The 27,788-nt window shown below is 42.2% G+C and overlaps 1 protein-coding gene across 3 annotated transcripts in view; it reads right to left on the bottom strand.

The window, feature by feature from the left end:
• Positions 1-13,192, bottom strand: part of LOC109881690 (dnaJ homolog subfamily C member 7) — a 49,404-nt gene extending 36,212 nt beyond the window's left edge. Inside the window, exons 1-2 of one of the 3 annotated variants that reach the window (XM_020473804.2) lie at positions 13,061-13,192; positions 134-222 (exon numbers count right to left, since the gene is read on the bottom strand). In XM_020473804.2, coding sequence (XP_020329393.1) covers positions 134-222; positions 13,061-13,131 — 160 coding nt within the window. In that variant the 5' untranslated portion in view covers positions 13,132-13,192. Of the gene's footprint in view, positions 1-133; positions 1,901-13,060 lie in introns of all 3 variants that reach the window. The other 2 variants (XM_031804976.1, XM_031804977.1) reach the window with 2 other exon arrangements.
• Positions 13,193-27,788: the final 14,596 nt, after the last annotated feature.

Raw genomic sequence — 27,788 nt, 5'->3', positions numbered from 1 at the left:
GATCCAGTTAAATAAGAAATATATCATTTGAGAATCCTTCAAAAAATGTCCCTACACAGTTATGTGCAACCCTACGCTATGGCCTAGCATGTTGTTACTAAACTAGGGTTCAAAGCTAGGGTTGCATTCTCACCAATGGCCTTTGTGTAGTAGTTAAATGCCTCAGAATAATCCTTCTTGACGTAGAAAGCATTTCCTTGATCTTTGAAGCCCTCAGCCTCCCTGAGAGAAAACAAAGAAACAAATGGAGCATTCAGGCTATCCACCAAAAAATGTTACCTACAATTCAGCAGTAACTGATATACAATTACGCTTAAGCCAGTTAAGCAGGGGAAAATCTATTGACAAATCCTCTTTACTTGCTAGTTGGTATTTTGATTGTGATGTCAGCAAAAATATTCAGAGGCAATCTATTTGTGCATAGCAGCCAGGGGATCTCGTCTTAGTAACAAACACATGTTGACCTATGCAAATGAATTGGCTCAGTGTACCAAATGGGAAAGCACACTTGGCATGTTTACCTGATTGGAACAAACAGAAACAACTGGCCCAGTGTGAGGACATAGAAGGCACTGGAGCAAAACCAATGAAGGGGATTAAATAAATATATCATTAAGACATAGGCCTACTACTAGGGGATGTGTAGTCTACTCGATTGGCTATAGCGGCAATTTAGCAACTCCGTCCCAATTTAAAATTGTGCCCCTGAGTTTATGGACAAGCAATACATGCTTTGGTTTGCCTGGCACTGTTTCCAAATGCTAACATTTTAGAATTTGTGGCACAAATTTGTAAGCACTTTCCGCACATCCTGTCCAAATTATCCAAAAGCACCTAAAAATGGATTGTTACACTCAGTCACTTACAGCTGATTTGAACATGATGCGAAAGAAATGCTAATAACAGTCACATGACTTGAAATGGGATTTGTGACACAAATGCAACCGTGCCAGCCACTGCATGGGAAACTAAAACAAAGCATGGATTGCTGCTATACCTTGTTCATAGACTATTTACAGGGTAAGGAAACCAATGAGAGTTCTATTAACCTGAGCCATGGTGCACCCATCTATGGCCCGTGACGTGAAAGGGCAAAAGCGGTGAAGGAGGAACGTCCTTCTCAAAGCTAACAGTAATATACGCCACTCGGTCAAGTTGTCAACAAGGCAGCATGTTGCATCATCCAGAAACGTACATCTCTTTACATAGAAAATAGATTTGAACTACTTTCCATTGGGAAGGCAGATAAAAAGCATTTTCACAAAAATAACTTTTGTATGTCAAATCACAATCCTAATGTCTGTGTGTGTCTCATTAGTTATCGCTCTGTCAGTGAATACAATTGAATCATGTTTTGGCATGATTACATGTAATTTCAAGTAACTGACTGCAGGCATAATAAATCATATACTTTGCATAGAAAACCAAATAAAAGCTTGGAGATAGAAAGGTGTGTCACATATGCTAGAATGGATGTTTCAAAACGACAGCTGCACATGCATATTAGCTAATACATATGGCATAGCCTAGACATATCGCATAACTTGCGATACAATCTTCTCCAAAAATAGTAGTACAATGCGCTGTGCAATAAGCACCTGCCTGTAACAAAGAGACGACTAAGAAAGAATTAACACAAATTTATTAAATAAAGTAACTTATATACAAGTAACAATGGTGTTTAATCAGTAGTGTAAGTGAGTGGATGCGTGCATTGATGGTGATGAGGGGTGTTGAGAGGTGCCAAAATAAATTAACAAAGCCCCAAAATGCCCCAACAAAAACGTCCGCGCGGAGAGTCTCCTCGAAGTATGGGGGAAAGTATTTATTGCCAGGACACACCTGAGCCAAGGTGTGTCCCATCTCGCAGACGACCCTCCCAGCTCCACCCACCAACATTCTATTAGGGAAAACAAGAGCAGAGAAATAATTTGTCAGAGAGTGGGAGAACCCCCCCAGGGACCACACCAACCAAAAAAGATATCAAAATAATAATAAACATATTGCCCTGGTTAAAGCTACCTCACTGCCCCAGCCAACCTCATCCTCCCCAGACCTCAGCAATCTTTAAGAGGAATTAAAAACGAGGATAGCAGGGAACAGATGACAGGAGCGACAAGATAACATAAAATACAGTTTCCCGGTTACGTGGACAAAAAGCATACATCACAACACTCAGGGACTACACGCATGAGAAATCACATGTCCACGTAACCAGAACCAGATGCGTTCAGGAACAGTGCGCACGAGAGAGCATCATCAACAATATTATCAGACCCCCTGATGTGCCACACATTGAGATGGAATGCCTTTAAGAACATTATTCTCTGGTCAGGAGACAGACATCAAGAAGGTGAGAGGGTTATGGTTGGTGTAGACCACATTTGGTACTACACCCGACATACACCTTGAAGTCTTGCAGCACCCAAGTGAGTGCTAGAGCTTCTTTTACAACCACGGAGTAGTTCAACTGATAACGGTTAAACTTCTTGGAAAAGAAACCAACGGGCCTCAACACCGGACACATCTGCTTACAGCAGGACTGCACTTGCAGTGACTCGTATCTACCTGCAAGGTCAATGACAAATCCACGCCAGGAGCAGCCAGCAACGGACCGGAGGTAAGCAAACTCTTCACATCAAAAGTCTGCTTACAGGAAACCAGACGTAAAACGCATTAGCTTTCAGCAAATCTGTCAGGGGTGCGACTACGGTAGAGAAGTTCCTACAGAAACTACGATAACCAATCATTCCCAAGAAACGCATTAGTTCTTTATTAGTAGTTGACGGTCGAAAATCATCAACAGCTTGAACAGGACACACTTCACCCTGCTCAACCACCTTACCAAGGTACGTAAATATGACCTGAGCAAACTCACTCTGCCAAGTTGATAGTGAGGCAACCCACAGCCAGGCGGTTGAACAAGGCTTGAATACCGGAGAAAACCCAATCTATAAGATGCTGAAAAGCGGCAGGTGCATTACGCAGGCCGAAACTAATAACCGAATATGAGTACAGACCGGAGGGCGTAATAAAAGGCAGAGAATTCAGATGCCCTACACCTGCCAATTGACCTTTAACATGTCAAACTTTGCTTCTCAACCTGATTAACGCAGTCCTCCATCTAAGGAAGAGGAAATTAATCTGGCTTAGTGACTTTACTGTAGTCTGTACAAAATCGGTTTGTCCCATCCGGTTTACTGACCAAGATACAGGGAGAAACCCAGCAGGAAAAAGAAGGCTCTGCAATATCATTCTCCAGCATCCAGAAAACTACATTTCTCTGGAGAAACTATAGAACCACTGACGGATGGGGTCCACATCCCTAACATTATGTTGTATTAAGTTTGTACATTTAGGCATATCAGAAGAAAAAAAATGTTTTTTTGGAAAACTCAGAATAAGACCGACCAACTCGTCTTGCCTATCAGCAGGTAGATGAGCAAGAAGGCTATCCAAAACACCCAGTGGCTCTACATTTTTCAATCTACCCTGCAGTACACAATCGTCGGGAGATCCTCACCATGCACGTACAATAATTTTTTTATTAACTAGGCAAGTCAGTTAAGAAGAAATTCTTATTTTACCTCGGCCAAACCCGGACGCCCTGGGCCATTTGTGCGCCGTCCTATGGTACTCCCAATCACGACTGGATGTGATGCAGCCTGGATTCGAACCACGGACTGCTGCGCCACTCGGGAGCCTTTCACCAGTTCAGAATCCAACATCAGTTTACGCAATGGAAATGAGTGTTCGACCCGATTCCCCTAATTGAAACACGATTCCCTGAATCAGTCTCAGCAAAGAAAGGTAACAGACTAACAAACAACTCTGAGCCACCTGTGTCCCTCAAGATCTACACTGACACGTTACTTCCTAACAGACACACAAAACCCTATGTAATGAAAGGTAAATAATCTGGGTAAATTGGGACTTGAACATGCACCTGGGCATAAGACGAAGTGACCGGAGTTAACGGATGTGAGACTGGCGCTTCCATCGCCGTAGGCTTAGGTTTAACGTTAGCGCCAGTACTGAATTTACCCTTAGAGAGAACAGGACATTTGTTTTTTCAATGACCTGAACCCTGACAGTAATGTCACTTGACCGGAGTCAGCTTTACCATGGGAGCCAGGCTCAACTCTAGATGAATGAAGCTCTGCCCGTGAACCAGAGTGTCTCGTTGGTCGAGGCTCAAATCTCTCCAGACGCCCCCACTCAATCCAAATACAGGGCTCTGCAAAGCCACTTATTTGAGTCAAAACATACTCGTCCGCCAAAACCTCAGCTTCAGAGACAGTCTTCACTTTTCGTTTGTTAATTGATCTGGGTTTGTGTCCTTAAATTGTTCTAGCATAATCAGATCACACAGCCCCTAGAAAGTCTTAACCGCAGAGGAACACCTGCGATTAAACTGAAGATAAACAAACAGCCTCATGTTGAATTTGAGTTATCATCCCTTTTTAAAGTTCTAAATTGTTGGCAGTAAGCCTCAGGAACCAATTCGTAAATCTGTAACACAGCCATTGACCTCATAACTGACAACGTTGGCTACACCAAAGTGCTGAATATGTTTCCTGTGCTTTACCAGTCAACACACACAGCAACATTAAAGTGTGATTAGAATCAGGTCAACTACTAGCGCTAGAAACTTACTCTAACAATGAAAAGAATGTGTCAGGGTCCTTTCATTAAATTTTGGCAACAGCTGTAAGTTTCCAACAATATCAAGTGTGTCCGGGGCAGGAACGAAAGAGGAGCGACCCTTAGGTGAATCAGGGTCACATTACATAAGCAAACTCTCGAGAACTTTCCTTCCCTAACCAATTCTAACCGCTCGTAGCAGCTTGATTTTAGCGAGCTCCAAATACTCTAAATTCCAATTCCTTGTCATGCTTAACACAATCAGCGCGCTACAAATCCCATTTAAATTCCAATTCCTTAACACGACTATGCTCAAGCTGTAACAGAAGCAGTTATTTCTGCTGTTCAGAAGAAAGACTACTAGGGCTAACAGACGGAGAGGCCATTGCAGCGAAACCGGGAGATGGCTGGAGAGTCCCCGGCAGAGGCTGCCCCAGTGGTATACCACTCTCAAATCAGATTGACCGTCAATATCAACCTTTTTTTAAATGTATCACTCATTTCAACCTGGTAGTGTTCAGCGATCTTCAACAACTGTACTTTAGTACATAATTCAAAAAGTTCCTCTGATGGAACGTGAATGAACATTTGACGCCATAATCACAACTACTAAAAAAATACATACAAATCTCACTCTTCCCCTCTGCTGAGCACACCAGACTGGACCTTAAACAAGATAAGTGCCAATCACACTGGGCACCACAGGAGAGAGATGAGCTATACAGCACCAGTCTGAATTTGGCACACCTACTCATTCAAGGGTTTTTCTTTATTTTTACCATTTTAAAATTTGTAGAATACTGAAGGTCCAAACTATGAAATAACACATATGGAATCATGTAGTAACCAAAATAAAATAAAATGTGTTAAATCGAAATAATTTCATATTTAAGTTTTCAAAGTAGCCACCCTTTGCCTTGACAGCTTAGCACTCTTGGCATGCTCTCAACCAGCTTCATGAGATAGTCACTTAGAATGCATTTCAATTAACAGAGGTGTCTTGTTAAAAGTTAATTTGTGAAATTTCTTTCCGTCATAACGCATTTGAGCAAATCAGTTGTGTTGTGACATGGTAAGGGTGGTATACAGAAGATAGCCCTATTTGGTAAAAGACCATATTCCATAATGGCAAGAACAGCTCAAATAAGCAAAGAAACAGTCCATCATTACTTTAAAGAACTCTGAAAGTTTCTTCAAGTGCCGTCACAAAAACCACCAAGCGCCATGATGAAACTGGCCCTCATGAGGACCGCCACAGGAATAGAAGACCCAGAGTTACCGCTGCTGCAGAGGATACGTTCTTTAGTTACCACCCTCAGAAATTGCAGCCTGAATAAATGCTTCAGGATTCAAGTAACAGACACATCTCAACATCACCTGTTCAGAGGAGACTGCGTGAATCAGGACTTTATGGTCAATTGCTGCAAAAAAACAACTAAAGGACACCAATAAGAAGAAGAGACTTGCATGGGCCAAGAAACACAAGCAATGGACGTTAGACCGGTGGAAATCGGTCCTTTAGTGCAAATTTGAGATGGTTTGGGATGAGTCGGACCGCAGAGTTTAGAAAACACAGCCAACAAGTGCTCAGCATATGTGGGAACTCCTTCAAGTCTGTTGGAAAAGCATTCCAGGTGAAGCTGGTTGAGAGAATGCCAAGAATGTGCAAAGCTGTCAAGGCAAAGGGTAAAAATATATTTACATTTTGTTTTTAACACTTTTTTGGTTACTGCATGATTCCATGTGCGCTATTTCATAGTTGTGATGTCTTCACTATTATTCTACAATGTAGAAAATAGTAAAAATAAAAAACCCTGAAAGAGTAGGTGTGTACAAACTTTTGACTGGTATTGTACAAGGTGCTTCACCAAATCCTACAACAGCTCAACCCTAGTTTTCGTGCGGATTCGGGGTGGGTAATTACGCACTGTAGCCCGCTAGAAAGGGGGAGGGGCAGCAAAATGGCAGATTCCACCCGAGCAACAGATGTGCCCCCTGAGACAATTGATCGGTCCACGGACCCCACACAAAAATAGCTAACTATGCCCAACGTATTTCAAATTGAAACTCGTCGTCAAAAGACTAACAGGGCTATGGCTCCGGGGAGCAAATGGCACGTATCCTATCCAAATCTCCCATTGAGGTACACATCAGAATGTACTCACCTCTTCGGAAAAATGTCCCAACAGCAAGTAGAGCAAGAGTTTCCAGCCTGGGCAGGGGACTGGAAACTAACCAATGTTCCTCTCCAACGCAGCACACCAATTATACAATGCAGTGGCTAGTTTACCAAACAAACATAAAGGCAGCCAACACTGGGCCTACCAAACAGCGCAACTCAAGACGGCAGTATCAAAACATGAACAGAGTTGATCAAAACACTCATTGTTTTCTCCTAAACAAAATACAATTACCAGTTAACATAACGACACTAGTATTAGGCCTACTGGCATATTTTCCAGGCAACACACCTGTTTGATGACAAGCAAAATCACTGATACGTCTCTAAGGCACTATACAGAACACGTATAAGACGAAGCAGTGAATACCAACCAAAGCGCATCCCAATTAGCATTCACCCATCATAATGCATAAAAGAAAAATATATATTCATTAAATAAAGTAACCTATATATAAGTAACAATGGTGTGTGTGTAATCAGTAGTGTAAGCGAGTGGATGAGTACATAGATGGTGATAATGAGGGGTATTGAGAGGTGCCAAAATAAACTAACAAAGCCCCAAAATGGCACAAAAAAAAACAGCATGTCTGCGTGGTCTCCTCGATGTATGTGTGGGGGTGTATTTGTCCCATCTCGCTGACAACGCTCCCAGCTCCACCCACCATCAATCCTATTAAGGATAACAAGAGCAGAGAGAAAGAATTCGGCAGACAGAGTGGGAGGGTCTTCACAAACCGTAGTTACATTTCTAAACGAGATGAAATCTCAAATAGCAGCTTCTCAATACCATGCATAATGTAGGATGCATTGGAACATAAGGTATGGAGAATAATAGAGCCTGTAGGATTATAGTTTGGAAATGTGAGTTTTAAATACTAAATGTTCAGTGTATGCGAGTATATTTAGGTGGTTTAAATTATTAACCTTTAAAGTTGACAGTGTCAAAATCTTGCCAATCCATTCATTATTCTTCTACTAACTATGACTGAGTACGAGACATGTTTTCCATGATCTAAATATAGTGTAACCTACCAATCAATGTCTATTTAGTGCCATGGAGGGTACAATCTTACAGTCCAGAAATTAAAAGCTTTTACCATGCATGCCAAAAGCCTGGGCCTCTGATAGAGACTGTAGAGTCATCAATGCACTCTTTAGTTTCCCCCACCTCTCTAGGAGCATTTGTGCGCCCAGGCCCTATAGGCGTATCGAAAGGATCCCACCCTTGTCACCAATGTAGCGGACCGATGTAGACAGACAAGTGCCTTAGCGGAATGCAATCTAAAGTGTGTGTCTTGTGTGGTCCAGAGATGAGAACTCTACCATCTATGGCAAAAGCCTGGGCTCCTGACAGGTACAATTGAATTCTCCCCAATGCATGTTACAATAGTAAAATAATCTGTCACCTGTTAAACTGATTCACAGTGAATTGAGTCTTTGAGATGTTCAAACAGGCACACATCTGTAGTTGGTGTTCCTCAACTCTAAAAATGCACTAGATTGTTTAAGACCAACCCCAAAAAGAAAAGACAACAGGCAAATGCATACGTGGTCCCAATGTCTAAATAGTGACAGCAGGGCTAGTTCCAACTGCAGTAGGAAGGTTCTCCTTATACAGCCCATGCTTGGTGAATAGCACTTGGTTGATCTCTGGGAGATGGACACAGGAGAGCTGAATAGATCACGTGAGACAAGTGAGAGACCTGAATGAATAAAAGAAATAACAGCAAAGTAATGAAGTTTGTGAGCTAGAAAATGTACATCCTGACAGTCATCCTACTTCAACTATTGACAGGGATAATGAGGCATTTCTTATTTGTCAGTATAAATTAAATTAGTGGGTCCTGCTTTGAATGTATTAGATTTACACTACTTGTCCTACAGGTCAGTCCTCTTAAATTATTACTTGGAATAAACTGATAGCTAAAACGCTCAATGTCCCGGAATTACATGCTAGCTAGTAATAAACCTACACTACATCACAAAGTATGTGGACATCTGCTCGTCAAACATCTGATTCCAAAATCATGGGCATTAATATGGACTTGGTCCCCCCCTTTGCTACTACAACAGCCTCCACTCTTCTGGGAAGGCTTTCCATTAGATGTTGGAACATTCCTGCAAGAACTTGCTTCCATTCAGCCACAAGAGCATTAGAGGTCAGGCACTGATGTTGGGCAATTAGGCCTGGCTCGCAATTAGGCCTGGCTCGCAGTCAGTGTTACAATTCATCCCAAATGTGTCCGATGGGGTTGATGTCAGGGCTCTGTGCAGGCCAATCAAGTTCTTCCACGCTGATCTCGACAAACCATTTCTGAATGGACCTTGCTTTGGGCACGGTGACATTGTGCGGCAGGTAGCCTAGTGGTTAGAGCATTGGACTAGAACCGGAAGGTTGCTCGATCGAATCCCCGAGCTGACAAAGTAAAAATCTGTTGTTCTGCACCTGATCAAGGCAGTTAACCCACTGTTCCTAGGTCGGTGTTGAAAATAAGAATGTGTTCTTATTAATTGACTTGCCTAGTTAAATAAAATAAAAAATGTAAGTCACGCTAAAACATGAAAGAGCCTACCCCAAATTGTTGCCACAAAGTTGGAAGCACAGAATCGCCTAGAATGTCATTGTATGCTGTAGTGTTAAGATTTCCCTTCCCTGGAACTAAGAGGCCAAACCCGAACCATGAAGAACAGGCCCAGAGCATTATTATTCTACCTCCACTGAACTTTACAGTTGGCACTACGCATTCGGTTAGGTAGCATTCTCCTGGCATCTGCCAAACCCAGATTAGTCCGTAGTAGGACTGCCAGACGGTGAAGAGTGATTCATCACGCCAGAGAACACGTTTCCACTGCTCCAGAGTCCAATGGGGACGAGCTTTACATCACTCCAGCTGACACTTGGCATTGTGCATGGTGAGCTTAAGCTTGTGTGTGGCTGCTCGGCTATGGAAACCCATTTCGTGAGGCTCCCGACAAACAGTTATTGTGCGAACGTTGCTTCCAGAGGCAGTTTGGAACTTGGTAGTGAGTGTTGCAACCAAGGACAGACAATTGTTACACACTACATAGGCACTCAGCAGCCCCATTCTGTGAGCTTGTGTAGCTTACCACTTTGTGGCTGAGCGGTTGTTGCTCCTAGACGTTACCACTTCACAATAACAGCACTTACAGTTGACCGGAGAAGCTCTAGCACGGCAAAAACGTGACGAAATGACTTGTTGGAAAAGTGGCATTTTTAGTTTTTTATAACTATACAAAGATAGACCACAGCCTGTTGTTTCCAATGGGAACATATGAGGCCTAGTGGGCAGAACAAGCAAGGAGGAGGGCAGAAGCAAGCACGAGCTAGCGAGATCCTATTGGCGCGTTCTAGCGTGCATCTGCATATTTCCGTTAGGGAACACCTACTCTGAAGTAGGCGTGTGCATTAACTCAATTCTCCTTTACACTCCTAAACAACACGATTTTGAAAAACTTTGCAAAGAGTGAAGTCTACAAAATGTAGTCCACTCTGTTCATAAGATTATAGTTTTAGGAACAGAAAACTGTATTGAGATCAAACGTTTCATAGATGAGAAAATGTGCAGAATGCCAACCGGATGCCTGACATTTATACATCTGGTGAAATATCTGTCCCATTGTTCTATCTGTTTTGGCATCCTACGAAGGTGCCACGTTGAAAGTCACTGAGCTCTTGGAGATGGAGATTGCGTGACTGTGTGCTCGAAATAGTGGCTGAAATAGCCAAATACACTAATTTGAAGGGGTGTCCACATACTGTTGGATATATAGTGTATTTATTCCGACTAGCTAGCAACAGATCTACTTGTTCTATCTAGCAAACATTAGAAACATTACTATGGTTGCTGTGTTCTATGTTGGGAGTCATTTTACAGCTTGCGTTGATGCATCACGTTTCTATGGCTAAATAGCTCAATTACAAATACATTTAAAATACTTTACCTGATAGCAGTTAGTCGGAAGGAGGTCTCTCGATGTCACCAGTTTTCTACTACCTTAGATACGGATAACATGATCACCAGCGATAGTACACAAGTTTATATTGGTTTACAGTTTAGTATTTGGCGGCGTTTGCCTGTCCAGCTAGCGAACATAAGTCATTATTTTGACAAACGGAATGTGTTCAGAATTGTTAAAACCAGCTCCTCCCTCAACAGAGATTGATCATCTCGAAAACGAATGCAACTAGCTTGCTAAGGGTTACCACATATAGTTAGCTAACGATATTTTGTACATCATGCTATAACGTACAACTGACCTTATTTTAACGCCCCAAAAAACATAATACTTCCAGGTCAACTGTAATATGAATACCATTGTAAAGCATAATATCTACCCTTTCCAGGAAAATCAATGACAAGCCCGTCATGCTGCCCGTCTCTGCATGATTGAAGAAGGCAATCAAATCAAACTTATTTATATAGCCCTTCGTACATCAGCTGATATCTCAAAGTGCTGTACAGACACCCAGCCTAAAACCCCAAACAGCAAGCAATGCAGGTGTAGAAGCAATGAGCTCTGTTGGGTCTTTTTAAAAATGGCGGGTGGGGAAACGAAACCTACTGCGTGATAAGGAAAGCGGGAGATAAGCAGTGTGGGGTAACAGATTATTTTCACCTGATCTGTCCAACTTATCACCTCTGAAATGTAAATAAAACACAACCGGTGTCTGTATATAGCCTTGCTACTCTTATTTTCAAATGTATTTTTCCTGTTTTATTTCTTTACATACCTACACACACACACACACACACACACACACACACACACTTTTTTTCCCACTATTGGTTAGAGCCTGTAAGTAAGCTGTAAGGTCTACCTACACCTGTTGTATTCAGCGCACATGACAAATAAACTTTGATTTGATTTAAAACACTATAAAAGTTTATATAATGTGTCATTACATACCCATTTGAAGTTTGTCGAGTTAGAGTCGGGTTTTTAGGGCGGCACTAAAGTTATCTTCAGAAGTAAACAGCGGCTGTCGCGGCTTTTGAGTCATGGTGGCTTGCAGCGATTATGCAAAAAAATGAATGCATTCAGTTGTACAATTGACTAAGTATCCGCCTTACCCTGTTCCATTCTTGTTTTTAAACTGCGAGAAGCGCTACACCTGGTGGAGAGAGGCTGTACTACACAGAATGAGTTGCATAATGCGTGCATACGTACGTCACAATTTAACAGCGTCAGAGGGGGCAGTTTTTTCAACTTTTCTCCAATACTATGGGGCAATTACCATGTCAATAGAAACGTAGTTCACAACCCAGATTTTGATGCCAACACAGTCCTATTAGTTTTCATTGCAGTCTCGTTTGAATGCCGCGGTTGCGCAAATTTGTACTGAATGGGGTTAGTCAACAGTAATTGTGTCATTTTGTTTGGGTAAACTGTCCACATCCACTTTTTTCCATTAGGCCCATCCATGTAAACTAACAGCGTGATATCCTGCAACCACATCAAGTGCACACTTCGTTTCTTTTGAAAACCAAACTTAGATGCTAAGTCGCTACCTAGCGTGCACAAAGATCATTGATAACTGGATCTCAACGCTAAGTAGGCAAAAAAAAGGCCACAATCCGTTCATTTGAAAAATGTAATGAGCAGACCAATATACATATACACAGTTCAGTTATTGACACTTGTGTGGCAAGTAGCTACTATGATGGCATTATCATCGTGACTGAGAAATGGGTAATTCCGTCTGGCCTCAGCATGGTTTTATCCACTAGTCAGATGTGGTGGCCACTTTTTGCTTCCTAGGATAATCCATAGGCAACCTAACATGAGTGGCAAAAATGCAGTGACAAAGGATACACATAGAACAGCACAGTTCAGGGTGGTTTGCAGATTTAGTCAATTAACGTTAGCTAGATAAACTAGTAGAACATCGAACCAATTTTGTCATTGTAAAGTAACGTTAATTGTCAATACGAAGGAACAAATGGCATAGTTAACTAATACTAGCTAGGATAGTTTGCTTTCTGGAACGTTCTGTCTGGAGATTCGAGACCGTTGATAATGCCCCTTGGATTAGCTAGTTAGTTGTAGCTAACGTTACCTAACCCTTGTTAGTTGGTGAAAGACAGTTAGCGAGCTAGTTAGCTAGCCAGGTAGGCCCCGCTAAGTAGAAATGACGATTATGCTCGGATTTCGATCAAATAACAAAGGGTACTTTCTTCACAACCATTCATGAAAAAGTGCATATTTAGCTACCTCTCCATGTCGGTGTCAATAATTATTTGTGGCTCTAGTTCCGTCTGCATGTCGATGTCAACAGCTGCCATTTTTCCTGAAAGGAACCCGTCTTTTTTCCCAACCAGTTCAGCCAAAGCCACGCCTAGGGGCGTAATTCAGCCTACATACCTCCGCGTCATTGGTCAACAGCATGCGAAAGGTGATTGGATAGTTTGAGAGCCTCAGCCAGGCGTATGTGGTGGAGTGATTCAGGTCAGAATTCTGCCAGGTGAAGCTACTGATACCTCTCAATTGAAGGGCTTTATTGGAATGGGAAACATATGTTTACATTGCCAAAGCAAGTGAAATATGTAATAAACAAAAGTTAAATAAACAAAAAATGAACAGTAAACATTAACATGCATGTTAACATTAGAAGCCTCCTCCCTAAGTTTGTTCTATTCACTGCTTTAGCACACTCTGCCAACCCGGATGTTCTAGCTGTGTCTGAATCCTGGCTTAGGAAGACCACCAAAAATTCTGAAGTTTTAATTCCAAACTACAACATTTTCAGACAAGATAGAACTGCCAAAGGGGGCGGTGTTGCAATCTACTGCAAAGATAGCCTGCAGAGTTCTGTCCTACTATCCAGGTCTGTACCCAAACAATTTGAACTTCTACTTTTAAAAATCCACCTCTCTAAAAACAAGTCTCTCACCGTTGCCGCCTGCTATAGACCACCCTCTGCCCCCAGCTGTGCTCTGGACACCATATGTGAACTGATTGCCCCCCATCTATCTTCAGAGTTCGTGCTGCTAGGCGACCTAAACTGGAACATGCTTAACACCCCAGCCATCCTACAATCTAAACTTGATGCCCTCAATCTCACACAAATAATCAATGAACCTACCAGGTACCTCCCCAAAACCTTAAACACGGGCACCCTCATAGATATCATCCTAACCAACTTCCCCTCTAAATACACCTCTGCTGTCTTCAACCAAGATCTCAGCGATCACTGCCTCATTGCCTGCATCCGTAATGGGTCAGCGGTCAAACGACCTCCACTCATCACTGTAAAACGCTCCCTGAAACACTTCTGCGAGCAGGCCTTTCTAATCGACCTGGCCGGGGTATCCTGGAAGGATATTGATCTCATCCCGTCAGTAGAGGATGCCTGGATATTTTTTAAAAATGCCTTCCTAACCATCTTAAATAAACATGCCCCATTCAAGAAATTTAGAACCAGGAACAGATATAGCCCTTGGTTCTCCCCAGACCTGACTGCCCTTAACCAACACAAAAACATCCTATGGCGTTCTGCATTAGCATCGAACAGCCCCCGTGATATGCAGCTGTTCAGGGAAGCTAGAAATCATTATACACAGGCAGTTAGAAAAGCCAAGGCTAGCTTTTTCAAGCAGAAATTTGCTTCCTGCAACACTAACTCAAAAAAGTTCTGGGACACTGTAAAGTCCATGGAGAATAAGAACACCTCCTCCCAGCTGCCCACTGCACTGAAGATAGGAAACACTGTCACCACTGATAAATCCACCATAATTGAGAATTTCAATAAGCATTTTTCTACGGCTGGCCATGCTTTCCACCTGGCTACTCCTACCCCGGACAACAGCACTGCACCCCCAACAGCAACTCGCCCAAGCCTTCCCCATTTCTCCTTCTCCCAAATCCATTCAGCTGATGTTCTGAAAGAGCTGCAAAATCTGGACCCCTACAAATCAGCCGGGCTAGACAATCTGGACCCTTTCTTTCTAAAATTATCTGCCGAAATTGTTGCCACCCCTATTACTAGCCTGTTCAACCTCTCTTTCGTGTCGTCTGAGATTCCCAAAGATTGGAAAGCAGCTGCGGTCATCCCCCTCTTCAAAGGGGGGGACACTCTTGACCCAAACTGCTACAGACCTATATCTATCCTACCGTGCCTTTCTAAGGTCTTCGAAAGCCAAGTCAACAAACAGATTACCGACCATTTCGAATCTCACCATACCTTCTCTGCTATGCAATCTGGTTTCAGAGCTGGTCATGGGTGCACCTCAGCCACGCTCAAGGTCCTAAACGATATCTTAACCGCCATCGATAAGAAACATTACTGTGCAGCCGTATTCATTGATCTGGCCAAGGCTTTCGACTCTGTCAATCACCATATCCTCATCGGCAGACTCGACAGCCTTGGTTTCTCAAATGATTGCCTCGCCTGGTTCACCAACTACTTCTCTGATAGAGTTCAGTGTGTCAAGTCGGAGGGTCTGCTGTCCGGACCTCTGGCAGTCTCTATGGGGGTGCCACAGGGTTCAATTCTTGGACCGACTCTCTTCTCTGTATACATCAATGAGGTCGCTCTTGCTGCTGGTGAGTCCCTGATCCACCTCTACGCAGACGACACCATTCTGTATACTTCCGGCCCTTCTTTGGACACTGTGTTAACAACCCTCCAGGCAAGCTTCAATGCCATACAACTCTCCTTCCGTGGCCTCCAATTGCTCTTAAATACAAGTAAAACTAAATGCATGCTCTTCAACCGATCGCTACCTGCACCTACCCGCCTGTCCAACATCACTACTCTGGACGGCTCTGACTTAGAATACGTGGACAACTACAAATACTTAGGTGTCTGGTTAGACTGTAAACTCTCCTTCCAGACCCATATCAAACATCTCCAATCCAAAGTTAAATCTAGAATTGGCTTCCTATTTCGCAACAAAGCATCCTTCACTCATGCTGCCAAACATACCCTTGTAAAACTGACCATCCTACCAATCCTCGACTTTGGCGATGTCATTTACAAAATAGCCTCCAATACCCTACTCAACAAATTGGATGCAGTCTATCACAGTGCAATCCGTTTTATCACCAAAGCCCCATATACTACCCACCATTGCGACCTGTACGCTCTCGTTGGCTGGCCCTCGCTTCATACTCGTCGCCAAACCCACTGGCTCCATGTCATCTACAAGACCCTGCTAGGTAAAGTCCCCCCTTATCTCAGCTCGCTGGTCACCATAGCATCTCCCACCTGTAGCACACGCTCCAGCAGGTATATCTCTCTAGTCACCCCCAAGACCAATTCTTTCTTTGGCCGCCTCTCCTTCCAGTTCTCTGCTGCCAATGACTGGAACGAACTACAAAAATCTCTGAAACTGGAAACACTTATCTCCCTCACTAGCTTTAAGCACCGACTGTCAGAGCAGCTCACAGATTACTGCACCTGTACATAGCCCACCTAAAATTTAGCCCAAACAACTACCTCTTTCCCAACTGTATTTAATTTTTATTTATTTATTTATTTTGCTCCTTTGCACCCCATTATTTTTTTATTTCTACTTTGCACATTCTTCCATTGCAAAACTACCATTCCAGTATTTTACTTGCTATATTGTATTTACTTTGCCATCATGGCCTTTTTTTGCCTTTACCTCCCTTCTCACCTCATTTGCTCACATTGTATATAGACTTGTTTATACTGCATTATTGACTGTATGTTTGTTTTTACTCCATGTGTAACTCTGTGTCGTTTTATCTGTCGAACTGCTTTGCTTTATCTTGGCCAGGTCGCAATTGTAAATGAGAACTTGTTCTCAACTTGCCTACCTGGTTAAATAAAGGTAAAATAAAAAATAAATAAATAAATAAATTACACTTCCAAAAGTTCCAAAAGAATAAAGACATTTCAAATGTCATATTACGTATATACACAGTGTTGTAATGATGAGCAAATAGCTAAATAGTACAAAAGGGAAAATAAACATAAATATAGGTTATATTTACAATGGTGTTTGTTCTTCACTGGTTGCCCTTTTCTTGTGGCAGCAGGTCACACATCTTGCTGCTATGATTGCACACTGTGGTATTTCACCCAGTTATGGGAGATTGTCCAAATTTGACTTGTTTTCTAATTCTTTGTGTGTCTGTGTAATCTGAGAGGAATATGTGTCTCTAATGTGGTCATACATTTGGCAGGAGGTTAGGAAGTCCAGCTCAGTTTGCACCTCATTTTGTGGTCTGTTTGTGAAGAGACCCAGGACCAGCTTGCTTAGGGGGCTCTTCTCCAGGTTAATTTCTCTGTAGGTGATGGCTTTGTTTTGGAAGGTTTGGGTATTGTTCATTTTAGGTGGTTGTAGAATTTAACGTCTATTTTCTGGATTTTGATAATTAGTGGGTTTCGGCCTAATTCTGCTCTGCATGCATTATTTAGTGTTTTCCGTTGGACACAGAGGATCTCTAAGAAGATACGTTTCCATGGAAGTCCTGGGCTTGCTGACGCCAAGAAAGGTGAGAAGACAGATGAAAACGTGAATCAACTGAATTAATGTTACTGTGTGAATTAAATTGTCATGTTTGAATTGTTCAAGAGTTCATGAAGAGCTATGAATTTTCATATATTTTGCTCTGCAAGTGCTATGGATTTATTGTTAAAGGAAAACTGTTATTTTGTTTGTTGGAGAGCAACAAGGGTGCACTCCTATCATTTAAATTGAGTTGATTAGATTAGAATCTGGCCATGCTTTCCTGTCTTTTGTTTTCACTAGTAAAGTGCAAAGAAATGCTAACTCAGGTGGGCATGATTTTCTGCTTGAATTTGGTTCAAAGACAGTGAATTTGTTCATACTTTGAGAACTTGCTACCAAGCTGCTGTGTGTATCTGACACACACAGTTTTTTCTTTTAGAGATTATTTTGAATTGAAGACATGTTACCGCGTTGTTTTAACCTAATGGTAATAGTCATATAGGCTACTCTGTGTTATTCTTTAATGTATCATACATTTCATGTACACTAATTGTTTCTGTAAATAGTTTCATGACTAATGCATCCTATTAGTTGAATGGAGTAACTGCATTCCTTGTTTTACAGTTATTTGATGAACTAAACACTTATAATTTAGTAGGTCTATTGGTAGTTATTTACACTATACACATAGCATATTCGTGGGTACCACCTTGACATCGCTGATCAGCTTGCCTCAATAAATTAATGCTAGAACACTGGTCGCCAGGATTAGCTATTTGTATCTAGTCTCTTAATAATTGCGTAATAATGCAAGTTTGACACATGTCCATTATACTGTAGTCATACTGTCGTTGATGCAATGATTCGCTATCTTGCTAGATCCTATGGAGATGCACATTGCCTGTTATATCCCCACCAGTAAATGTGAACCGTTAATGCTGTTTTTTAAATAATCTACAATGTTGATTTATGGTAATTTATGTTAATGAAATTTAAACTGCTACACTTGATCAACAAGTTCTGTTTTATTTCATTTACAACTTTTGTCAGTTTCTTCATTGTTTTGTACATTTCTTGATTGCATTGAGCATGTATTTTTTTGTCAGTCCTGTCAATATTGAGTGATCACACATGCATCAGCATGCATACAGTAGAAGGCTACTTTGCCTGCTTGCAAATATGTGCTAAAAGTGGAGCTGTTTCACAGTATTGTTGGTTAAAAAAACTACTGAAAACCACAGAACCACCACTGCAATATAGCCCTACATTCAGAAAAAAAGGTGCCATCTAGAACCTAAAAGGATTCTTCTGCTGTCCCTTCTGGTTCCACGTAGAACCCCTTCTGTGTCTAGGTAGAACCCTTTTGGGTTCCATTCCACAGAGGGTTCGATTTGGAACCCAACAAGGTTCTTACTGGAACCAAAAATACTTCAACCTGGAACCAAAAAGGGGGATCTCCTTTGGTGACAGCCAAAGAACCCTGTTGGAACCCCTTTTTCAGAGTGTACAAGTTTAATTTACACCATTTCATTATGTACTCAAACTTCTGCCTGGTATTCAAGATAACACGCAACATAACACCACCAACTTTGAAGGTTTTCGTCAACCTCTGCTCAGACTAAAATAGCAGTGTTCCAAGAACCTCCACCAGGGGAGACTAGCATCCTCAAACGGATATTAATGAGACACGAGGGCACCCCACACTCATTTTAGATCCCAAGGGGTCTTCATTTTCATATGCTCTCACTCACATCACTATCTCCTTTGCCATCTTCCATTTATTGCATTTCAACATTGATACATAAGGACATCACACGTCTTTTCTTGGAACTCTATGTTCCACTCTCATTTCTCTCATTCTAGCTGTCCAGCTGAGGCCTTGGGGTGGATCATGTTTCAATGAGATGGCCACAGGAGTATGTAAGTACAGTCATTTTCAGTGTGCCGGCAAATTTGTTGAACAGGAGAAGAGGATGTGTTTGTGGAGGGAGAGCAGTGGGCGTGGTGGGTTGAACAGCTGCAGTGAAGTTAATTGAAGGTCAAATAAAAATACATTAATACAAATCACATCTTGACAAAAACAAAGATCGATTTAGAAATTAGACATTGCCATAGTTCAACAGCTGAAAAGCCTTCATGAACATGCTCCCAGAGATAGCAAGATATCCAGTATTTACTGAATGAAGTAACCTACCCATCCCCATTTACAATTTCATTCATCAATAAAATAAATTATACTAAAGCACATTCAATGACGTTATTATTGTAGACTATAGGCTACTCCTGTATCTACCTGGTAATCATTGAATTAAGTATCGTACCCACCCACACTTAAAATTGTATTTATCAATTAGATAAATAATACTAGCACATAGTTACATTATTGAAGAATAGGCTACTCCTGTATCCACACAATAATAGGATACCGTTATGATTTCATTGGTCTTGTCAGGCATGATTTTAAATCTTCAATCGAAGTTCTATGCTGTACCTCGTTTCTCAACTTCAGGGAAAAGTAGTTATGCATCCCCCTTAATTTCAGCTCATGTGTGTGACAGTGTAAAAATCAACCCATGCCTTCAGCACACAATGTAAAGTATGTATACAGTGCATTCGGAAAGTATTTAGGCCCCTTGACCTTTTGTTGCGTTACAGCCTTATTCTAAAACGGATTAAATAAAAGTTTTTCCTCAATCTACACACAAAGCGAAAACAGATTTTTAGCAAAAGAAAATAAACAGAAATACCTTATTCACCTAAGTAATTCAGATCCTTTGCCATGAGACTAGAAATTGACCTCAGGTGCATCTGTTTCCATTGATCATCCTTGAGATGTTTTTACCACTTGATTGTAGTCCACCCATGGTAAATTCAATTGATTGGACATGATTTGGAAAGGCACACACACAGCTGTCTATATAAGGTCCCACAGTTGACAGTGCATTTCAGAGCAAAAACCAAGCCACGAGGTTGAAGGAATTCTCCTTAGAGATCAGAGACAGGATTGTGTCGAGGCACAGATCTGGGGAAGGGTAACAAAACATTTCTACAACATTGAAGGTTCCCAAGAACACAGCGGCCTCCATCATTCTTAAATGGAAGAAGTTTGAAACCACCAAGATTCTTCCTAGCGCTGGCCGCCCAGCCAAACTGAGCAATCGGGGGAGAAGGGCCTTGGTCAGAGAGGTGACAAAGAACCGATGGTCACTCTGACATAGCGCCAGAGTTCCTATGTGGAGATGGGAGAACCTTCCAGAAGGACAACCATCTCTGCAGCACTCCACCAATCAGGCCTTGTTGGTAGAGTGGCCAGAAGGAAACCACTCCTCAGTAAAAGGCACATGACAGCCCGCTTGGAGTTTGGCAAAAGGCACCTAAAGGACTCTCAGACTATGAGAAACAAGATTCTCTGGTCTGATGAAACCAAGATTGAACTCTTTGGTCTGAATGCAAAGTGTCACATCTGGAGGAAACATGGCACCATCCCTACGGTAAAAGCATGGTGGTGGAAGCATCATGCTGTGGGGATGTTTTGCAGCGGGAGGGACTGGGAGACCAATTAGGATCGAGGCAAAGATGAACAGAGCAAAGTATAGAGCAAAGTATAGCGAGGTCCTTGATGATAACCTCCTCCAGTGCACTCAGGACCCCAGACTGGGGTGAAGGTTCACCTTCCATCAGGACAACAAACCTAAGTACACAGCCGAGGCCCTTAGAAGGCCCACCCAATTGGCAGCTAGGCCCACTCATTGGGGAGCCAGCCCCATCCAATCGGAATGAGTTTCTCTCCCACATCCATTTACAGCACATTCGGAAAGTACTCAGACCCCTTGACTTTTTCCACATTGTGTTACGCTACAGCCTTATTCTAAAATGAATTAAATAGTCTCTCCCCCCCCCCTCAATCTACACACAATACCGCATAATGACAAAGTGGAAATAGGTTTTTAGAAATGTTAGCAAATTTGAAATAAACAGAAACCTGGCACCATCCCAAAGGTGAAGCATGGTGGTGGCAGCATCATGCTGTGGAGATGTTTTTCCAGTGGCAGGGACTGGGAGACTAGTCAGGATCAAGGTAAAGCTGAATGGAGCAAAGTACAGAGAAATCCTTGATGAAATCCTGCTCCAGAGCGCTCAGGACCTCAGACTGGGGTGAAGGTTCACCTTCCAACAGGACAACAAACCGAAACACACAGCCAAGACAATGCAGAATTAGCTTTGGGACAAGTCTCTGAATGTCCCTGCCACTGTAATCGGTGCCAAAGGTGCTTCAACAAAGAACTGAGTAAAGGGTCTGAATACTTGAATACTCTGAATACTCTGATATTTGTTTTTGTTTTAAATTTGCAAACATTTCTAAAAACCTGTTTTTGCTTTGTCATTATTGGGTGTTGTGTGTAGAATGATGAGGGAAAAAAATACAATTAAATTCATTTTAGAATAAGGCTGTAACGTAACATAAGGTTACGGGGTCTGAATACACTATGTGTGTATTTATTTATGAACTTAATTCTAAATTACGGGAACTTTGGTCCTCCACACTTACAAGCCTTTCATTCTAATAGTAATATACCATATTCTTAAAATTCAACAGATGCAGACTTTGGCAGGGGGGGGAAAAACTCAGATTGGAGAGTACCAGTCACCCATTCAATGGTGTTCCCTGTTCAAGTTGTGGGCCCAAAGACACATAAATGCCATAAGAGGAAAGACAGAATAACAAAAGCTAAAGAGAAATAGGCTGCTGAAATGTACAAGGCGGCAGTATGTTTTCCTCAAGGAAAAAAGCTGAGAAGGCCATGGACACCCTACCAACCAAAAGAGTCTCACACCCTTTCACAGGTGGACATGCAAAAAACTGTTTGCCTAACAGAGTGTGGCATGAGATACCTTGTTTGCAGGGAGCGTAGGGCAGGAGGAGGGAGGAGTGTGCGTGGTTCGTTCCACCAATCGAGTACCCTTCGAGTAAATTAACTTTTATTTCACGTAATTTGAACATAACACAGAGTCAAACTTAACAAAAACATGTTCAACTCAATATGTTTAATAAATGAACTATTAACAGAGTGGAAGTTATTAGGTTCTAAATAAATGGAGAAAAAACAGCTGACTAGTAAAGCTCAAACCAAGTTTATTCATCCATTGGGTTACACAGCTGCAAAAGACAAAAACATGTTTACACAAGCTCATATATTTATAACTAAAACTTCCTCTTATGCTGAGTCTCCTCCTTACACAGCCAATACATTTATTTTTGCTAGGCAGGAAGTTAAGTGATATATGGGTAATAAACTGTTCCTTCTCCCTTCATGTGACTTGACCTCAGACCAAATTCCTTACAAATCCACAGCTATCTACCCTTATCAGTGACAGCAACCATGTGATTCCCTTTCCCCTTACTTAGTAACATTCCAAGACACTGGCACATATCCAACCTCCACTGACCCCACCATATACAGGTGAAATCGGAAGTTTACATATACTTAGGTTGGAGTCATTAAAACTCGCTTTTCAACCACTCTACAAATTTCTTGTTAACAAACTATAGTTTTGGCAAGTACGTTAGGACATCTACTTTGTGCATGACAAGTCATTTTCCAAAAACTGTTTACAGACAGATTATTTCACTTATAACTCACTGTATCACAATTCCAGGTGGTCAGAAGTTAACATATACTAAGTTGACTGTGCCTTTAAACAGCTTGGAAATTTCCAGAAAATGATGTCCTGGCTTTAGAAGCTTCTGATAGGCTAATTGACATCATTTGAGTCAATTGGAGGTGTACCTGTGGATGTATTTCAAGGCCTACCTTCAAACTCCGTGCCTCTTTGCTTGACATCATGGGAAAATCAAAAGAAATCAGCCAAAATAATTTTGTAGACCTCCACAAGTCTGGTTCATCCTTGAAAGCAATTTCCAAACGCCTGAAGGTAATTTGTGGGCAGAACTGAAAAAGTGTGTGCGAGCAAGGCCTACAAACCTGACTCAGTTACACCAGCTCTGTCAGGAGGAATGGGACAAAATTCACCCAGCTTATTGTGGGAAGCTTGTGGAAGGCCACCCAAAACTGTTTTATCCAAGTTAAACCATTTAAAAGGCAATGCTACCAAATACTAATTGAGTGTATGTAAACTACTGACCCACAGAAATAAAAGCTGAAATAAATCACTCTACTATTATGACATTTCAGATTCTTAAAGTAAAGTGGTGATCCGTACTGACCTAAGACAGGGAATTTTTACTAGGATTAAATGTCAGGAATTGTGAAAAACGAAGTTAATGTATTTTGCTAAGGTGTATGTAAACTTCCGACTTCAACTGTACATACCTCCTATACATAACCATTAACTTCTGGTGTAGCAAGTATTTCAAATTTACAACCCAACAACTGAAACCAGACTGTGGCCCTTCTCTCCATAGAATACCTAATATCTAACAATAACATATTCTGACAGAACGTAAACTGCATTCTCCTCTCTACCAGCTGTCTACCAGCAGATCACCGAACCTGTACATAGCCCATCTAAATATCCCGTCCAACGACCTCATCTCCATACTGTATTTATTTATCTTGCTCCTTTGCACCCTTGTATCTCTACTTGCACATTCATCTTTTGCACATCACTCCAGTGTTTAATTGCTATATTGTAATTACTTCACCACCATGGCCTATTTATTGCCTTACCTCCCTTATCTTACCTCATTTGCACACTGTATATAGACCTTTCTTATTGTATTATTGATTGCATGTTTGTTTATTCCATGTGTAACTGTGTTGTTGTATGTGTCGAACTACTTTGCTTCATCTTGGCCAGGGCGGAGATGTAAATGAGAACTTGTTCTCAACTAGCCTACCTTGTTAAATAAAGGTGAAATAAATAAATACAAATATTTCAAGTTTAGAAGTCAGAACATTAACTCCATATTGTTCAACATTATATAAACTTGTAAATGACTTATAATTGAACAAAAAAAATACAATGAACAAAAAAAACATTCACAGATGATTATTAGGTTTGCACCTCTGAGACTTATGGCCTCTGATCTATTATTACAGTCTTATTCCACCTCTCATCTGACAACCGATAATGACATTTCAGCTGGAGCTTTTGACTTCCTCCATTTTCTCCTTCTGGTTCCTAAGAGAGCGATAGCACAAGACTTGAAAAGCAAAGAGAAACAAAATATATTTATTAATAATATGCAAAGAAAAAACTGTTTGATAGCATGATGATTCCCACTCTCTCCTGATTCTATGCCGTCGGGATACTTTTTCTGCTGGGTTCCACAACAATGAAGGCCCTAAAAAAGGTCCTCATGCTTTCATCCAGTCTTCCCCCGCCCGGCCACAGGTTCCAAAAGGTGTTCCAAGCCATGTCATTTTCAGTTCACTCCCCATCTCCTATTTGCCTTCGTGGTTTACTGATAGATCTAGGACTGAACCTTTCCTACCTGTCTCCCAACTCATACCCGGTTCCCTAGCCCCCAACGGCATCCTATGTTCTTCTACAGTCAGAACCTTGCCCAGTTTAGGAACAACACCATCTCTGCTACTCCCACCATGATCTGGGTATGTGTGATGTTCAATTTAACTTCATAATACCCTACGAGGAATATTAAACTACCAACAGGATATTAAAAACTGTAATATCTTACGCTTCACGGGGTCATGGCTGAACGACGACACTATCAACATACAGCTGGCTGGTTATACGCTGTATCGGCAGGATAGAACAGCGGCGTCTGGTAAGACAAGGGGTGGTGGACAATGCATATGTAAACAGCTGGTGCACGATATCTAAGGAAGTCTCAAGGTTTTGCTCGCCTGAGGTAGAGTATCTCATGATAAGCCTTAGACCACACTATCTACCTAGAGAGTTCCTGTATTTTTGTAGCTGTCTACATACTACCACAGACAAATGCTGGCACTAAGACTGCACTCAATGGGCTGTATTCCGCCACAAGCAAACAGGAAAACGTTCACCCAGAGGCGGCGCTCCTAGTAGCCGGGGACTTTGATGCAGGGAAACTTAAGTCTGTTTTACCACATTTCTAATCAGCATGTCAAATGTGCAACCAGAGGGGAAAAAAATAAAACTCTGGACCACCTCTCCACACACAGACGCTTACAAAGCTCTCCCTCAACCTCCAAATCTAACCATAATTCTATCCTCCTGATTCCTGCTTACAAGCAAAATTAAAGCAGGAAGCACCAGTGACTCGGTCAATAAAAAATAAGTTAGATGAAGCAGATGCTAAGCTACAGGACTGTTTTGCTAGCACAGACTGGAATATGTTCCAGGATTCTTCCTATGGCATTGAGGAGTACACCACATCAGTCATTGGCTTCGTCAATAAGTGCATCGATGATGTCGTCCCCACAGTGATCGTACGTACATATACCCCAACCAGAAGCTATGGATTACAGGCAACATCCGCACTGAGCTAAAGGCTAGAGCTGCCACTTTCAGGGAGCGGGACTCTAACCCGGAAGCTTATCAGAAATCACGCTATGCCCTCCAACGAACCATCAAACAGGCAAAGCATCAATACATGACTAAGATCGAATCGTACAACACCAGCTCCGACGCTTGTCAGATGTGGCAGGGCTTGCAAATCATTACCGGACTACAAAAGGGAATCACAGCTGAGAGCTGCCCTATACAAAGGCCTACCAGAAGAGCTAAACTACTTCTATGCTCGCATTGAGGCAAATAACACTGAAACAAGCATGAAAGCACCAGCTGTTCCGGAAGACTGTGTGATCACGTTCTCAGCAGCCGATGTGAGTAAGACCTTTAAACAGGTCAACATTCACAAGGCCAGACGGATTACCAGGACATATACTGCGACAATGCACTGACCAACTGACATTTTCAACCTCTCCCTGTCCGATTCTGTAATACCAACATGTTTAAGTCAGACCACCATAGTGTTCTTGGGCACAGGGACTAAGGTAAACTGCCAAAAATAACTACCGGCCCCGTAGCACCCACGTCTATAGCCATGAAGTGCTTTGAAATGGCTGGTCATGGCTTACAACACCATTATCCCAGAAACCCTAGACCCACTCCAATTTGCATACCACCCTAACAGATGATGCAATCTCTATTGCACTCCACACTGCCCTTTCCCACCTGGGCAAAAGGAACACCTATGTGAGAATACTATTCATTGACTACAGCTCTGGGTTCAACACCATAGTGCCCTCAAAGCTCATCAATAAGCTAAGGACCCTGGGACTAAACACCTCTCTCTGCAACTGGATCCTGGACTTCCTGATGGGCCGCCCCCGGGTGGTAAGGGTAGGTAACAACACATCCGCCACGTTGATCCTCAACATAGGGGCTCCTCAGGGGTGCGTGCTCAGTACCCTCCTGTACCTACTTTTCCCTCATGACTGCATGGCCAGCACCACATTAAGTTTGCCGATGACACAACAGTGCTAGGCCTGATCACCAACAATGATGAGACAGCCTATAGGGAGGAGGTCAGAGACTTGCCAGGACAACAACCTCTCCCTCAACGTGATCAAGACAAAGGAGATGATTGTGGACTACAGGAAAAGAAGGACCGAGCACGCCTCCATTCTCATCGACGGGGCTGTAGTGGAGCAGGTTGAGAGCTTCAAGTTCCTTGGTGTCCATATCACCAACAAACTAACATGGTCAAAGCACACCAAGACCGTAGTGAAAAATCTATTCCCCCTCAGGAGACTGAAAAGATTTGGCATGGGTCCTCAGATACTCAAAAGGTTCTACAGCTGCACCATCGAGAGCATCCTGGTTGCATCACTGCCTGATATGGCAACAGCTCGGCCTCTGACCGCAAGGCACTACAGAGGATAGGACGTACGGCCCAGTACATCACTGGGCCAAGAGGATTCTAAACATCTTCTACCCCCAAGCCGTAAGACTCCTGAATATCTAATCAAATGGCTACCCAGACTATTTGCATTGCCCCCCCACCTTACACCGCTGCTACTCTGTTATTATCTATGCATAGTCACTAATAACTCTACCTACATGTACATTACCTCGATTAACCAGTGCTACTGCACATTGGCTCTGTACCAGTACCCCCTGTATATACAGTGGGGCAAAAATGTATTTAGTCAGCCACCAATTGTGCAAGTTCTCCCACTTAAAAAGATGAGAGAGACCTGTAATTTTCATCATAGGTACACTTCAACTATGACAGACAAAATGAGGAGAAAAAAATCCAGACAATCACATTGTAGGATTTTTTATGAATTGATTTGCAAATTATGGTGGAAAATAAGGACTGAGTATAATCTGATTGGTGCCATTGGGAGCCGTTGTGCCTCACATTTATTCAAATTGGACATGGATAGTTTTCCAGGTGGTACTGTCTGGACCTGCGGGCTAGCAATCACGTGTTCTTGAGTAATAGACTCAAACACTAGTGTGAAGGTGTCAGGTTTCACAGTAGAACTGTGGGGATTGTGTGTGTGGAGACCTATGCCCCCTGTCACTTCTGATTTATTGTCCTGGTT

The sequence above is a fragment of the Oncorhynchus kisutch genome, linkage group LG25 (assembly GCF_002021735.2).
Source record: "Oncorhynchus kisutch isolate 150728-3 linkage group LG25, Okis_V2, whole genome shotgun sequence".
Lineage (NCBI taxonomy): Eukaryota > Metazoa > Chordata > Actinopteri > Salmoniformes > Salmonidae > Oncorhynchus > Oncorhynchus kisutch.
Note: the sequence above shows the minus strand (reverse complement) of the source record. Positions and strands in the feature narration are given on the sequence as shown.